A 17,355-nucleotide genomic window follows, 5' to 3' on the forward strand; every position below is an offset into this window, starting at 1 on the left:
TTTTTTCCGAGTCTCCCATGTGGCTGCAGGATCCCATGTTTGCTTTCCCAGGACACAAGCAGAGAGCTGGATGGGAAGCAGGGCCGCCGGGACAAGAACCAGCATCCATATGGGATCCTGGTCCATGCAAGGCGAGGACTTTAGCAGCTAGGCTACTGCACTGGGCCTGGACTCAATCTTTTTATAAGACAATTTAGAGTAGTATTAAAATGAAATAAATTTTGCTTAAATTCTGAATGACTTCGCTGGCTTTGGAGTAGCCCAACACTGTCCACTGCAGCCCACTTGGAGAGAACCAGGGTATAGAGGAACTCTCTATCTCCTTCTCCCTAACGTTGGCTTTCCAAATGAAAAAAATAAAATTTTAAGAAAGAATGATTGATGATGGAGGAAGGAGAGAGAGAGCAAAGGGAACAAAAAAAGATGAACATAGTTTAAATAAAAATTATATGAGTTGTAGAAAGCAGAGAAAGTGGCAGAAAAAAACTCTTTGCAGGAATAATGGCCAAAATCTTGCTAAATATGATAAAACCTACATAAATTAGAAACCAAACCAAACCAACGAGAGGGCATTTCACCCCGTGTTTAGGAAGTTCCTTCAGACACCCACGCACATCTGATAGTGCAATCCCTGAGATCAAGGTTTGGTTCCACTCTTGATTGGAGCTTCTTGATAATAACACCCTGGAAGGTGACAGGTGATGGCTCAAGCAGGTGGAATCCTGCCACTCACATGGAAGCCCTAGATTGAGCTTCTGGCTCCTGGCTTGTTCTCCACCTTGTGTGGGTAGTGAACTAGTAGATGGGAGCTCTTTCTACCTCTCTGTCTCTCAAACTTAAATAAATTAAAAACAAAAAGAAAGAAAAAAAGGCTTATAGAACAATACAATTTAAAAAATGAGGCAATTTTGGTCCACCCGCCCCCGGCAAATCATGAAACTATACAGTTTTCTTGGGCATTTTGGATGCAGACACTGAAGGTTGTGGCTTTATCCACCACATCATTTTTCTTCCTTTTTTTTAAGCTTTATCTATTTTGGGGCCCAGTGTGGTAGCCTAATAGCTAAACTCCTTGCCTTGTACATGCTGGGATCCCATATGGGTGTTGATTCATATCCCAGTGGCCCCGCTTCCCATTCAGCTCCCTGCTTGTGGCCTGGGAAAGCAGTTGAGGACGGCTCCAAGCCTTGGGACCCTGCACCTGCGTGGGAGACCCGGAAGAGGTTCCTGGTTTTGGATTGGCTCAGCTCCAGCTGTTGCAGCAACTTGGGGAATGAATCCATGGATGGAAGATCTTTCTGTCTCTCCTTTTCTCCATAAATCTGAAAAAGATTTACAGCGAGGATGAGAGACAGAGACACAGAAAGATCTGTCTGCTGATTCACTCCCGAAGTGGTCAAAACAGCTGTAGCTGAGCTGAGCTGAAGCCAGGAGTCTCTTTTGGGTCTCTCATGTGCATGCAGGGTCCTAGGACTTTGAGAAGCCCTCTACTGCTTTCCTAGGTCACAAGTAGGGAGCTGGAAGGAAGTGGAACAGCTAGGACACAAGTAAGTGTGCCCATATGGGATTCCAGTGCATGACAGCTGAAGAAGATTTTAGTCACTAGGCTACTGCACTAGGTCCTCACTACTCTATGTTTTAAAGCTTACATGAAAAGGAATCCATAATACTGTGAAAGTCTTATGTCCCATATTAAGATGCACAGAATAAAATCCGAAGACTTTATTCAGTCCATACTGACCACTACTTCCAAGGAAATGTATAAACATGCTTTAAGTTATTTCTCTGAGTAGTACAGACATAGACAGAAATGAAGATACAGGCAGAAAAAGCAGCAGTTCACTCTCCAAAAATACCTGCAGCAGCTGGAGCTGGGCTAGAGTGAAGTTAGGCGCTCCCAAGTGGGCGGCAGGGCCTCCACAAGGACTTGTAAGTTATTGCATTATGCTCAACATATTATTAATCATGTTTTAGATTATGTAATATGTTTCATCATTTTCTTTTCCCAAGAGAGTGACTTTTATCAACTGTTAATCCTTCTATTTTGGCATGTATAACATTAAAAGATGGAGGTCTTTAAAGTTTTTTTTTTTTTTTAAAGATTTATTCATTTTATTACAGCCAGATATACGCAGAGGAGGAGAGACAGAGAGGAAGATCTTCCGTCCGATGATTCACTCCCCAAGTGAGCCGCAACGGACCGATGCGCGCCAATCCGATGCCGGGAACCAGGAACCTCTTCCGAGTCTCCCACGCGGGTGCAGTGTCCCAATGCATTGGGCCGTCCTCAACTGCTTTCCCAGGCCACAAGCAGGGAGCTGGATGGGAAGCGGAGCTGCCGGGATTAGAACCGGCGCCCATATGGGATCCCGGGGCTTTCAAGGCAAGGACTTTAGCCGCTAGGCCACGGTGCCGGGCCCGGTCTTTAAAGTTTACCATTGGAATCCTGACATGGTCATTTATTCTCAGAGATTTGCAAGAAGTTGTTTGGATCTTTTCATTTCCTTTATGTGGGGTCTTTAAACCTTACTCTGTCACTTCTTTAATTCTATCTCAAATGAGTGAAAAGTAATTTTACAATCATTACTCTTTACATGTAAGTGAAGGATGAAAAAGATAAGGAATCCCATGGTAATCCTGCCAATATTCAGGCTATTTTGAACCCTGCTCCCAAACAGCACAAGCTGAAGATTAACTTGTTATTGCAATCTGGAGTCATCTAAGTGGTAAAACTACCAAAAGAACTGTTACCTGTAAAAGGTTTAAATTGGCCCAAAAAACCTGATTAAAAATTTTTTTTTTCAGAAGAAAGTCTGTTACATAATTTTTAAATGTTTAGGAGGTCAGAGTGGTCAGTACAGGATTAAAATATTCTTGGTATTTTAAGGGTGGGAAGTGAAGAAAGGGTAGGAAGAGGGAAAGGCAAGAACAGAACAATAAGTTGCACAGACTTCAATTTTTCTTTCATGTTTTTCAATAACAACTAAGCAAGACCCATTAGGATTAAAAAGAGCTATCAGAATGTTCATAAGAATACTAAGTCAAACTATCCTATAATAAAACAGTAGATGACAATATAAAATTTAAGAAGATAAAAAATTATAGTAATCAATATTAGTAACGTTGGGAATAACAGCATATAAAATTCATTTGATATAAATCAATTAAGTGATTTCTCTATTTACCTTCTTCGTATATAAAAGCAGTTATATTTTAAAGGTACAGCTATACAAGATAATAAAGTGCCATCAAATTCTGAACTGCCCAATAGCATGACACTATGAATCTCCAAGGTAAATTTGGTTGGCTTGTTCACTGTGTTTTGCCAGTGCTTGAAAAAGAATAATGCTCAGCAGGCACACAATATCAACTTGCTAACTTCTCTCCTAATTAATGTTAATTTTTGAAAAAAATATAAATCTTCCTTATTTTTCAGAGTGCTTCACTGATCTTTTTAGTTACTTATATGTAATTACTTTGAAAATCATTTTTCAGCAATTTAAAAGTTCTTTGTATCTTCTTCTGTCCCATTTTAAGTAATTTTCAAACTTATGAAGATATCTGTACATTTCCAGCCTTTTTAAATGTTACCAACAACGTAACTTCAATAAAAACAAAGTTTTCCAATTTAAGCATTTTTTACTACTTGTTCATTTCTTTCACTTGCAGCAGTTTATATTGTAGCCTGAAGATATCCACTCTGTCTTATTTACTTAGGAAGAGTAGGAAGTTCTTTATTTTCCAGCCTATAACTGTTACTAAATTCTCCCAAGGTCAAGCTGCTTTTGTAGCTTATCCAGACAGCCAGTTAGTAAATGACAATCTTTGTTGTGGTGTAATTTCTTAATTTCCAAAGGAATTTATTTCCCTTTTCCCCTTCTAAGACAATTTTATAGCCTAGTACAATGAGTGTACTGTAGTCGAAGTTGTATTCATTTCTTTAAAAACATTTGATAATTAGAACGTTTCACTAGCTCCAGCTGTAAGCAACTGCCTGGGTTGCCTTGTACTTGAGCAAGTCTTAACACTGCTGGGAGAAAAACAGCCAACAGCTAGTGAGCATTCTGGACCTGGTTAATGCCAAACTTGTTTTAACTATACCAGTGTGCCAGTACAGTTGTCTATTCCATTTTTTTTTAAGATATGTGGGGAATGTCTGACTGGGACACACCACTCCGGCCCCCAGGAGGGGGACACTGCAGACTGCCCAGGGAAAAGGATCTCGGGAAATATTGGAGGGGCAGTGGCTGGCAGCATGTTTGAAGACCCCAATGAATGACTTCTGGGGTCTTCCATGGACCAAGCCACTACACTTGCAGGTACACAAAGAAGTTGAGATGGCATGCCATAGAGGGGCAAACCGGAGGGCATGTCTGGTCAGGCCAAGGCATTTGCCCACGTGGGAGACCTGGGCTGGGCTAAACAGCATGACTTTTTTTTTTTTAATTAAATACATTGCATTATGTGACACAGTCCCATATGCACTGGGATTCCCCTCACCCCTCCCCAAACCTTCCCCCTCATGGTGGATTCCTCCACCTTGCTGCATTACCACAGTTCAAAATCAGCTGAGATTCTTTCTTTGCAAGCACATACCAAGCATAGAGTCCAGCATTTCATTGCCCAGACAAATTCAACGGCTTAAACAGCATGACTTTACTGCCTACTGGTACATGCAAAAGCTGGGGCTGGGGTGGGGGTGGAGGGATATTTAGCTGGACTAAGCTGTAGTACCTGACTGTGGAATCCTGAAGCACAGGGTGGGCCACATCAGGCTGGGCCGCAGCATCTACCAGAATGCGAGCGAACCAGGTCTGGGGGCAGATTCTGTAGGGGACTTGTGTGCTAACCTCTGTGAGACTGTAGCACCTGCTAACTTGTTCAGAGAGCTGGGGATGGTGACAGGCTGAGCCAGGCTGGACCACAGAACTCACCTGATACTTGTGGGAGCTAGGGCTGGGATGGGGCTGGGCTGGGCTAGGATATAGGACTCACTGGGCATATGCAAAGGCCAGTGTAGAAGGACATTGTGATTCATAGAAAAACAGCAAACACAGGATGACAACTGATAGGATATCATTTGTGTAAGAATTGATTGGATATACAAAACAGTTTCAAAGACAGCTTCAAAGGGTGTGGAAACAATTGATGGGTTCCATAGAAAGGTTTATGGGGGGGCCCTGGCGGCGTGGCCTAGCGGCTAAGGTCCTCGCCTTGAACGCCCCAGGATCCCATATGGGCGCCGGTTCTAGTCCTGGCAGCTCCACTTCCCATCCAGCTCCCTGCTTGTGGCCTGGGAAAGCAGTCGAGGACGGCCCAAGGATTTGGGACCCTGCACCCGCGTGGGAGACCTGGAAGAGGTTCCAGGTTCCCGGCATCGGATCGGCGCGCACCGGCCCGTTGTGGCTCACTTGAGGAGTGAATCATCGGACGGAAGATCTTCCTCTCTGTCTCTCATCCTCTCTGTATATCTGACTGTAATAAAAAAAAGAAAGGTTTATGGGAACTAAGTAAGCTCCTCAATACCTCCTTACTTATCCTATGTGAGCCTCAGTCTATAAAGGCCTGATGTCACTAATAAACTTCGGCTATCTCATCAACACGGTCGTCCACATGCATTATTATAGGCTCGGTGCACCAAGTCCATCACTGCAGGACAGCGAACAGGCCAGGACTTGATCAAGGTACATAATGCCAAGCAGCTGATAGCCTTGAGTTCCAGTGCTGGGAGTGCGCCTGGTAGGGAATCCGGGGAACTTCCCTGCTATGTTGAACCTTCCGCTGGGGAGCACAAGTGTGGGGATGAGGGTAGGACAGGCCAGGTAAGGCTGTAGTAGTTATTGGCATTTATGTGGGCAGGTCTGAGAGAAGGTGGGTCAGGCTACAGCATCCACTGGCATGAGTGAGAGTCAGGACAGGGTGTGGGTCTTGCATGGATGGGTTAGGCTCCAACACTGACAACACTGACCAACCAAAGCCGAGACTGTGGGTGGGCCAGGCAAGACTGGGTTGAAGCACCTGCCAGCAAGCACAAGATTCAGGGCTGGGAACCAGCCTGCTACGGGAATTCTGGGGACTCCCCTGTCAGGCTGGAGCTCCCACTGGTGAGTGTGGGAGTCAGAGCTGCGGGGGCATAACAGGATGGGTAAGGCCTCTGTATATGTTGGCTGGGTTTGGGGGCAGGCCAGTCTGGGCCAGGTTCTAGCATCTGATGGTGCTCCTGAGAGCCAGAATAGGTGTGGACAGACTGAGTTAGGCTGCACACTTACCAGTTCACATGGGAGCTGGGTCTTTTGGTGGGCCAGGCTTAGTATCCACCGGTGAGAGAGGAATGGATGCTGGCCAGCTGGGCTAGGTCATAGTATCTGAGAGTGAGTTCAAGGACTGGGGGCCAGCCATATCAGAATGGGTTGCAACATCCGCAAGATGCAGGGCTGGGAGCAGGCCTAGTAGGGTAACTTGGGGAATTCCCCTATTCCACTGAAGCTGCCACTGGCAAGTGTGAAAGCTGGGTCTGGGAGCAGCCCAGGAAAGGCTGGAGTGCAGCACCCATTGGCATGTGTGTGAGCTGGGCCTGGGGGTGGGCTGTAATGGGCCAATTCACAGCACACACAGCCATGACTGAGAACCAGGATAGAGCGCAGGCCAGGCTGCGCTGGACCGCAATACCTGCCAGTTAACAAGAGGGATGAGTGTAGGCCAGGCTGGGTTAAGTTGCTGTAACAACCAATGAAAGCTGGGACTTGAGGTGGACCAGGCTGAGCCAGGCTGTAGCACCTGCTGGTGAATGCTGAGACTAGCGGCCAGCCATCTCAGACTGGGCTGTAGCACCCACTGGCACACTAAGACCAAGGGCTGGGAGCGGGCCTGGTAGGGGTAACCTCAGGGACTCCCTTATTGGGTTGGTGCTTCCACTTGTGATCATGGGAGCTGAGAATGGGGGTTGGCAAGGCTGGGCTAGTGTACAAGAGCTGGTGTGTACATGAGCAAAATGGGTGTAGGCAAACCAGACTAGGCCAAGCACCTGCTGGCAAGTGCTGGAAATGACTGCAAGTCATGTGAGGCTGGACAGCAGTAGGCCTGGCAGGTGCGATATCTACTGCTGGCAGTAGGGTTGGTAGCGGAATTGTGAGCACTCTCCTGCTGGGCTGAAGCTCCCACTGGTGAGCCTCTGAACCAGGGCTAGGGACGACCAGATTGATCACAGTAGTACCTGTTGGTATAAGTGTATGGGGCAAGCCGGGCTACAGCACACAAGGATGGGTATGAGAGGCAGGTGGGAGCAGACTGGGTTAGGCTACAGCAGACTGGCACATGCAAAAACCAGGGCTGGGTTGGGACTAGTGGGAGTTATTGGGGATCACCTCAAGAAGCCCATAGCATCTTGTGTGCTGGATTGTGCTAGCCACAGTAACCATCAGCTGACTAAGAAATGGGACTGGGGGCAAAACTGACCAGGCAGCTGCACTGCCTGGTGCACACGAGAGTCATCAAGTCTGAGGTCACCCCAGGCAAGGTTTCTAATAGGATTCCCCAACTAGTATGCTGGACTCAAACCCGAGCCACAGGGAAAATCACAATATATGAGGAATGGGCCTTACAGTGCATGCATTAGCACTGGGCCTCCTCAGGTGCTGATGCCTGTGCTGTGGACAGCATGTCCAGATGCACATGAGGGACATGATAGCTGGCTCGCGTAGGCAGCAGAGGATGCTGACTGCCTTATCAGAGAATAAAAATCAGAACAGGTTGAACTGCTCTTCTAGCCAAGCTTTGTAACATGTTTCTGGGCCTGGGATGCACTAATCTGACCTTTGTCAACCAACAGACCTTGGAAAGATTTTTCTCAACCCTGGTACAGCAAAGCTGACAATGTGTTGGAACTATCTTCCCTATATCAAGGTCTTTAAGGTGTCATCGAGGGATGGTCCCTTATCCCTGGGTGCTGATGTAGTTTGACAGTAAATAAGCAGTTTGACTATACCTTCACCTCCCCACTGCAGACACAGGAGAAAAAAAAATTGAAACATTTGTCTCCTCTGCCTTCTTCCATTCCTTGACCCTCTCCTCCCTAATTGAAGACCTACACGGGTGTGCATCCTTCTCAATTATGTGAACCATATTAAAAATAAATTAAATTTAAAAAAGAATACTTCACTAGTATTGGCAAACCTGCATTACCTAGTCAAACAAAATTACCAAGGCTTTTTTCTTACAAAGAGCTGCCATGTAGCTTATTAATTACATATAGTCCTCAGGACAAACATTTAATTTGTAACTGTGCCTAAGTTGAGTTTATTTACGTGATTAATAATGATTACCACTTGTAGCAGGAAGTTAGGGGGAAGGACAGATAAACAGAAAGGGAAAACGGCTTGAGACTTCAACAGGTCAAAGATAAAGTTTTGGCCTCCCAACTCCACAGAGGATACAAACCTCTGATGACATCATATATTTATTGAACCATGTTGTACAAAGACTTCTGTGAATCTTTTCACAGTTTCAACTTTAAAAGTAAGGTAACATTTTAAACTAAAAATCAGCTTCTTATATGCTACATATATGCTTCATATATGCTTCTTATATTTTTATTTTTGGAAAAAAATGCTATATCTAATAGAATCACATATAATTAATTTTGCATATCCTCATAAGCAGACTAAGATTAAATTCTGGCATTTTAATATTGAAAGCTCCTTAAATTTTAGGTCTTAATAAAAACAATAAATAGCATTTTCTCAAGAACATACATTTTTATTTCGGGATTCCCATATGGGCGCCGGTTCTAATCCCGGCAGCTCCACTTCCCATCCAGCTCCCTGCTTGTGGCCTGGGAAAGCAGTCGAGGACGGCCCAAGGATTTAGGACCCTGCACCCGTGTGGGAGACCCGAAGGAGGTTCCAGGTTCCCGGCTTCGGATCGGCGCGCACCGGGCGTTGCAGCTCACTTGGGGAGTGAATCATCGGACGGAAGATCTTCCTCTCTGTCTCTCCTCCTCTCTGTATATCTGACTTTGTAATAAAATAAATAAATTAAAAAAAAAAAATAAAAGCAATCCACCAAAAGTCAAATACTCAATTATGACTGCTGAGCCTGTTCTATTACATCTACATGGTATTTCATCTGGGTATCCTGAGTGGCATATTAAATTAGCAGCACCACAATTTCCTCAATGATGTCAAATATTCTTAGGATGGGTGTTGGTGCTACAGTTATGACACAGCTTGGGACACCCATATCCAGTATCACAGCGCCTGGGTTTCAGTTTCAGCTCCACTTCCCCATTCCAGCTTCCTCCTTGGGGGCACCAAGTATGATTCAAGTGCAGAAGTCTCTGATACCCACAGGGAAGACTTGCTCCTGACTTACATCTGACCCAATCCTGCCTGCTGCAGATGGGAGTCCTCTATCTATATCTGTTTTTCTGTCTCTCAAACAAATAAAAAAATTGCTAATAAAAACCAAAACAAGCAAACAAAAAACGCTCCTTTTAACTAGGGCAGAACAAACAATCTCCATGTAGTATCTGTATAGCTCTTAGTTTCATCAAATATACATAAATGTTTAGCAAGGCAGTTTCAACAGGTTATTCAGTACAACTAATTTCAAATATGCACTGTAATGTGACAGAAAAAAATAACTTACTGTCTCGGAGTGTTTCCCAAGCCCACTGATCATTTTTGAAGAAAAGATGTCGTTTGATTTCTTCTACACCATTTCGCCCTAATCTCACTTCTCTGAAAAGAGATGAAAGGAGAAAAGTAATTAGTCACTTAAGATAAGTCCAGCTTTGTTTGTGGGCAGAATGCCATACTAGAGCAGGATGACTAAAGCAGTGCTATCTTACCTGAAAAAACACAGATTGTTACTGTAACAATCAGCTCAAATACAAAATAACTTGAATACTGAAAGAACATGAAAGAATCATTTGAAAGAACAGTACAGAAAAAAAATACACAAAATTTGTTGATACCTTAAGCTGTATTAGAGAAATTAGCTCCATTTGCACTCCGGTTAAGCACTTATGCACAAAGAAAATATAGCCCAAATTTTTTCACAGGTAAAAGACAAAACTGCTTTAGATATATTAAACTTTCTCTAAGAAGATTTCTCTGACTCCACCGACTAGATTGCAGAACCTCTCCCCCCAGCACATAGTACCTATTCCATGGGAAACATTTTTTCTGCTCTGTAAATGTGCTTGTGTATTTCCTCCAAAGGCTTGAAAGCAATTTTAGAAAAGTGGTTGCATATTTTTATTTCTATATCCATAGCACCTAACACACACCAGGCAAATTTAGAGAGGAGGGGAAGAAAGAGATCTTCCATCTACTTGTTCATTCCCTAAATGGTGACATGGCTATAGCCGAGCTGAGCTGATGCCAGATTTTTCCTGAGCCTTCGATGTGAGAGCAGGAGTCCAAGGACTTGAGCCACCCTCTGCTGCTTTTCCAGTCCATAAGCAGGGAGCAGAATCACAAGTGGAGCAGCTGGACCTAGAACCAGTGTCCATATGGGATGCCAATGTGGCAGGCAGAAGATTAGTCTGTTGAGCCACCAAATCAGCCCCCTCCCATAGCACAGTTCATTATATTAAAACATAAGTTTTAAAATAGCAACTTATTTCAAACTCTTATAAATAAGGTAACAAAGAAACAGAAATTGATCTGAACTACAGCAGATCTCAAATGGAATTATATTTAAAAGTACTAGACTTCCCTACTAATTTATCTAGCAACATATAAACATTCAATATAATCTTACTAAGTCACATACCAGGTTTACTTTTAAATTTAAAAACTCATAAGAATATATATAACATATACATAACAACTTTAAAAATTTACATACATGCATATACATTTATTTATCATGCTATTTAAAAGGAAGCAGGTAGGAAAGATATTATTTTTATAATTTTATACCACTTACTTTATTTCAATAAGCAAAACAAGAATATCATAAATCTAAAAAGATATTAACTTATAAGACTTTTTTTGTAGCATTAGGGGAAAAAGCTTCAAACTAATACACATCCTGGATTGTGAAATTTATTCTAATAAGAGACATTAATATCTATAAAATTACTTTGACTGGAGGTTGGCCTTGCATAGAATGTTAAGTTTCTGCCTGCAATATTGGCATCCCATATTGGTGCCAGCTTCTGCCCTGACTGCTCCACTTCATCTAGCTCCCTGCTGATACAGCTTGGGAAAGCGGTGTAAGTTGGTCCAAGCGCTTGGGCCCATGCCACCCAGGGGGCAGATCCAGAAAAGCTTCTGGCTTCTGCTTTGGCCTGATTCAGCCTTGGCCTTTGCAACCATTTGGAGGGTGAACCAGCAAATTTCACACACTCTCTCTGTAGCTATGCCTTTTAAATAAACAAATCTCAAAACAAAAACAGTTACTTGGACTCAATATGTAGCTCAGGTATGGATCTTAAAAGTTCAACAGCAATGTTAGAATTCCTTGGAATGAGCGGAACTTGAATGCTGAGATTACTTACCTGTCAGTAAGAAATGCACAAATTAGATTTTTTGCTTCTTTCGATATGTCATTATCATCAGGGAAGGTAAGTGAGTTTTTATGGTTCATAATTTTACTGTAAGTCCCAACCAGAGAATCAGCATAAAAAGGTGTATCACCTGAAAAGTTGATAGGGAAAACAAAAGCAGAATACAAAAAAATTTGAAAAATCATCAATTTCAGAGGAAAAACAAAATTCAAGCTACTTATTCAAAAAGATGCTTAAGAATGTGCTAAGCTAAAACACTTATAATGAGATGAAAATGTTGCTCTAACCTCTAAGTTTTTAAAATACATAGAAAAAGTAGGTTTGAATCATGTTTATTTCCCTAAAACAAAATCAACACGCTCAATGTAGTAAGCATTATATTACAAGGAACCAAATGGGATGAATTGTATCAGAGATAGATAAAATCCTCCTTTACTTACCCACAAGCATTTCATATAAAAATACTCCAACTGACCACCAGTCACATTCCCGTCCATAATAACCATCGCCACCTTGGGATTTTAGTACTTCAGGAGAAATATAATCAGGTGTTCCAACTGCCGTATCACATCGTACCATACCTTCCTAAAAGAAGGAGTAGGTCAAATTTTAAATTAGGAGACAAATAAATTCCTTGAATTACTTTGGTTTTCATATAACTTTTAGAACCTAAAATTGTGACTATAAAATATCAAAACTTAAAGCAAACCATAACCAGCTTAATCACAAATACATACTGTCTACATAATATATAATATACACTACTAAGTCTATACAAGTATGTACACTGGTGGTTTTTATTTTGTAATAATACTCACCAGAAAGATACATTGCCATCATTTATTATCCCCCCAACTAATGTATCCATTCTCATTGTGGAGAGTAGGTATATAAGCCAATACAAACAGACCCAAGGGGTTAACAGAGTAAAACATTTCATAACATTAACAAATACAAATACAAATACTGATTTCAAAATTGCTTACAAAAACTGTTGCTTGGTTTAGCTGTGCTGAAAGCAGCAAAGCAAACCTGAAAAAGTTGCCTGTATAAATATAAAATGAGAAAGCATATATATGGGAAAATGGCATGACACTATCAGGCCCAATGAATATCTGACATGCATTTTTTAATGCCTTCTTCTAAAAGCTATTTATGTACTTATTTATTTTAGCTGCTGTTAATCCAGAATTACAATTAAGTGTTCACATAGAAAGTTCCCATGCAGTGCTTCCTTTTAGCCAATAAATTTCCTTGTAAAACAATAAACATGGCACTCTGACTACTGTTAAATTTTTTCAAAGATAAAATGGTTCAACTGAAGATAAGCTGGTATACTTGCTTCTTCTGAAGTGTACAAAGTCATTTATGATAAAAAATGAGAACGGCTACCTCTTAGGACTGACTCAAGTAAGCAATAAAATCTTCTATATGTTAATAGAAAGAAAATACAATGGTAAAATAACTTTACTGAAATACAATTTTTATGAAAGTCTAATTTTAACACTGACACAAATAATTCAGTCACATTTCAGCTAACTACCACTGTAGTTATTGAGGGTATATATTAGAAAATTGTTATACAAGATTTAATATGTTTGGCAATCCACATTTACCCCAAATAGAGAGGAAAAAATTATCAGGAAGAAGTAGTTGTACCACACTGAAGCCGTGTCATATGGTCCAACAAATAAGGTCACAGCAATCTTGAACAAGTGTAAATATGGTTAGTAAATCCTTACAGTATTTTCTAAAGAGGTACCTATCTTGAGTTAGCAAAAACAATTAGGAATCTAATCAGTTAACCTTATTCATCTTCATACAAGTACCAAAATCTGCTAATTTCAAATGTCCAGATTTATCCAGTAGCATGTTATCAGGCTTCACATCTCTGAAGGAGAAAAACAAAGGATTTATAAGCAGATCAGATACTAGTAAAAATTATATAAAGTAGTATTTTAGGTTAAGTATCTTTATTTAATCTAGACAAGGCTACCCTTGACCCATGTGCATTCTTTGCCTACATGTACAAATTGAAATTTATCAAGAAAACCATATGTTTATTACTCCTAGAAAGACATATATATTCCCCTTTAATAAGAGTTTGAATTTTTAAGAGGAAAAAATGAAATCATTTGAAAGAGAGAGATTAACAATTAAAAAAAGGTAATACAGAAGTATAAAAGGTATTTGGAATAGGTAAGATAGGTAAGTTGTGAGCAACCTCCAGACAGGGTGTAAGTCACCTTCATGGCTTATACTGGACATGTAACACACCAATTGCTAACAGGATGCAAGCACTGTTTGTAGAACAAATAAAAATTTTCCCTTAATGAATAAACATATATGACCTATTCACTAACCAAAAGCAATTGGATTTGTGTGTTACAAAAATTAAAGTGTTTAAGACCTCTATGTATATCTTAGAAAACCAAAGACTTCTATTTTTCAGAATACCAAAAAGTTATGTAAGATCAATATTAAAAAATATATTTATATTAATATTAACCTGAAATGCTAAAGCTAAAACTTCACAATTTTAAATTCTAAACTGCCACTCACATTAGAAAGGAGGAAAATGAGTGGATATAGCCTGGGAAAATGTTAATATTCTTTTTCAGCATTCCTTTAAACAAATGAGAGAGTTTCAAGCACTTTCATATTTACCTATGAATAAAGCCCATGGAATGGATTGCGTCCAACGCAAGAACCACTTCTGCAGTGTAGAAGCGCGCCCATTTTTCAGGCACGTCATAGTTGCTCATCAAGTTTACAAGATCTCCACCAGGCATGTATTCCATGACCATGTACAAATAACGATCATCTTGAAATGCATAAAAAAGCTGTAAAAAACAAACAAACTCAGAAAAACTTGTTTGGGAAAAAATACTAATGTAATAATTAACTAAAATAATCAAAGTATTGACTAGTAGTTATAACTTTAGTTTTAAAAGAAAGACAAATACCATAAAGACTCATATATATATGAATATATATATATATGAATATATATATATATATATATATTCAGGTTATCCTGAAGAGATATAAGACCTCATGGAGACCCTATTTTCTTCATAATCATTTACAGTATTAAAGTTTTAAAGAGAATTAAAAAAAATATATGAACTGCAAAGAAATACTTAATTTAACTTACACATTTTTGAGGTTTACTGTTAAATTAGCATCATTACCACAATTCTCATGAAGTCCTTAGGTATAACAACATGTTCAGGGGGATCCTTAGAGCTGGAACTATAATCTTCCTAGAAAAGCATAAGGGACTACCTGCATATTTTTAAAAGATACAATTTATTTATCTGAAAATCAGATACTGAGAAAGAGGAAGAGACAGACAGATCTTCCATCTGCTGCCTCACTCTTCAAATGGCTGCAGTGGCTGCAGTGGCTAGCTATGGGCAGCATGCTAGGAGCCAGAACTCTATTTGGGTCTCCCATGTGGAAGACAGGGGCCTAGGTATTAGGGTCATTTTCCACTGACCTCCAGGCACATTAGCAAGAAGCTGGATGATAAGTGGAGCAGGCAAGACTCAAACAAGTGCTAGGCCGAATCTAATTTGCCTTTCCCATTGGTTGTTCAGTCAGCATCTGAATACTGGGCAGTTCAGAGCTGCTTAACAAATGCTTGATGAACAACATGATGAAATAATCTATAAATTCTGGGCTCACACCTAATGGGAATTAACTAACTTTCAAGATTTTTCAATACACAAAGAATTTAGTGCAACAGATATTCCATAAATAATAGAAATCAGTAGAAAGAGCAGAAGTAACTAACAGAGAGGGAAGAGGGCAACAGCTACCAGCGTCGAGGTAAGAAGAAACTCATCGGTGCAGAATTTGCTACACTGTAAGGCCTATATCTATTATAATAGGCTAAAGCAAACAGAGCAAATTTACAGAAGAATATTTTAAGTACACGTAAGCTGAGAGTTAAACTAAAACAAAACAAGCTCTGGGAAAAATAATACTCAATTTACCTAGATACACTTTTAAAATGTCTTTAAAATATTTATCTTATTTTTTCTAACACTTTTTAACGATTTTTTTCAACAGTGTTTAATAATTTTTTAGTTGTAGACTTTTTAGTTTAAAAATCTAGGGAAAGAGGAAAGATAAGAAAACCAAGTGGTATTTCATGACCATGTCAAATAAAAGTTCACAATTTTTAATATGGGCTCCATAATGAGAAATACTGTTAATGTGGCAGTAGTTTATTCTACTTATAGATAGAGACCTTCTTCTAATTAAGGAGGAAGAAAAATTAAGCTCTGCATGTCTAAATTGTAAATGTAGCCCTGAAAGTAACAATTACATCATTTACTGTTTTAACTCTTTAAAAGAACATTTTGAACATTCATTTACCAGTATTCATCAACTGGAGGTAATACTGTCCTGCCCTCCCCACACCTCACTAATGCTCACTCAATAAAACCTGAAACCATGCGTGTGTGTTTCTCACAACTGGCAGGTGTATGGGTGAGGCAGGCTGCTATTGGCATCTCCCAGGTAGAGGCCAAGGACACTGTTAAACGTACTAAAAAAGCATCCTGGAAAATGAAGCACAGGAAAGTCCTGACAACAAAGAACTGCCTGGCCCCAAACACCAAATCCTGCAAAAACACTGACTGACGTGGTTGAAAAAAACAAAGTAAACTTTTCAAATTTAAAGTGTTACTGCAGGGTCTGGCGCATATGGATACCAGCTCATGTCCCAGTTGCCCCGTTTCCCATCCAGCTCCCTGCTTGTGGCTTGGGAAGGCAGTCAGGGACATCCCAAAGCCTTGGGACCCAGAAGAGGGAGAGTGGGAGACCCGGAGGAGGCTCCTGGCTCCTGGCTTCAGATTGAGTCAGCTCTAGCTGTTTCAGTTGCTTGGGGGGTGAATCAATGGATGGAATATCTTCTTTTCTGTATATCTACCTTTCCAATAAAAATAAGTAAATCTTTAAAAAAACTCTGTTAAAATATCCTTTTAATTCAAAATACTAATATGCTATGTAAGACCGTCTAGATTATAAAGTATAAGTAAATATATGCTAGAGAATTAAGAAATAATCTAGTCCAGTTTACTTTGTGCATACAAAAAAATTTAAGACTTCAATGTGTAAGACTGACACAATACGGAGCTGCCTCATAAATGTGTAGTAAAAACTAAAGCATATACAGCATTATTTGGAGGCCTAATTTATTTCCTCCAATACTTCCCCTCCCTTCCCCAAATTAAAAGACAAATAGATGGACAGACAGTTAAATAAGGGAAATTTGCATCTGAGGGTAGAAAAGTAAATTTAGGTATTAAAATAAATTATTTAAAGTTGGAGCATACTGTTAAGACTTTCCCAAATCAAAAAAGATCATTTGATTTTTCTACATCATTATTTTGCTTTGGCCCTATTTTCCTTCTAATATGACTCAACAAAGTTTTATTATTTTTAAACAAGATTAGATACCTTACAATTACTAATAAATACTCTATTACTACTTTAAAAACAAACTAGGCTTCTCATATGCTTAGCCACAAGCTAAGACAACAACAATGAAAATAGGTACAAAATCATACCTGAACAACCCAAGGACTGTTAGCAAATGCCATGATGTCTCTTTCTTCCCAGAAAAAAGCAGAATCAGATCTCTTAATCATTTCAAACTTGCTGAGAAGTTTCATAGCATACACCTTCCTGGTGGATTTATGCCTTACCTTTAAAATTGAAAATGGAAATTAATGAATCTTTCACTCTGTTTCACAGAACAAGTTACTAAATGATTATAAACACTTGCTACTTACTTTGAAAATGTTATTTATTTTCTTTCTCCTGTT

The 17,355-nt window shown here is 40.1% G+C and overlaps 1 protein-coding gene across 1 annotated transcript in view; it reads right to left on the reverse strand.

The window, feature by feature from the left end:
- ROCK1 (Rho associated coiled-coil containing protein kinase 1) overlaps positions 1–17,355 on the reverse strand; it is a 132,145-nt gene that overhangs the window by 67,093 nt on the left and 47,697 nt on the right. The window contains exons 4-9 of the mRNA XM_004579609.3: positions 17,098–17,235; positions 14,183–14,358; positions 13,322–13,406; positions 11,956–12,100; positions 11,507–11,645; positions 9,646–9,737 (exon numbers count right to left, since the gene is read on the reverse strand). Coding sequence (XP_004579666.2) covers positions 9,646–9,737; positions 11,507–11,645; positions 11,956–12,100; positions 13,322–13,406; positions 14,183–14,358; positions 17,098–17,235 — 775 coding nt within the window. The remainder of the gene's footprint in view (positions 1–9,645; positions 9,738–11,506; positions 11,646–11,955; positions 12,101–13,321; positions 13,407–14,182; positions 14,359–17,097; positions 17,236–17,355) is intronic.

The sequence above is a fragment of the Ochotona princeps genome, chromosome 18, assembly GCF_030435755.1.
Source record: "Ochotona princeps isolate mOchPri1 chromosome 18, mOchPri1.hap1, whole genome shotgun sequence".
In the NCBI taxonomy this organism is placed as follows: domain Eukaryota; kingdom Metazoa; phylum Chordata; class Mammalia; order Lagomorpha; family Ochotonidae; genus Ochotona; species Ochotona princeps.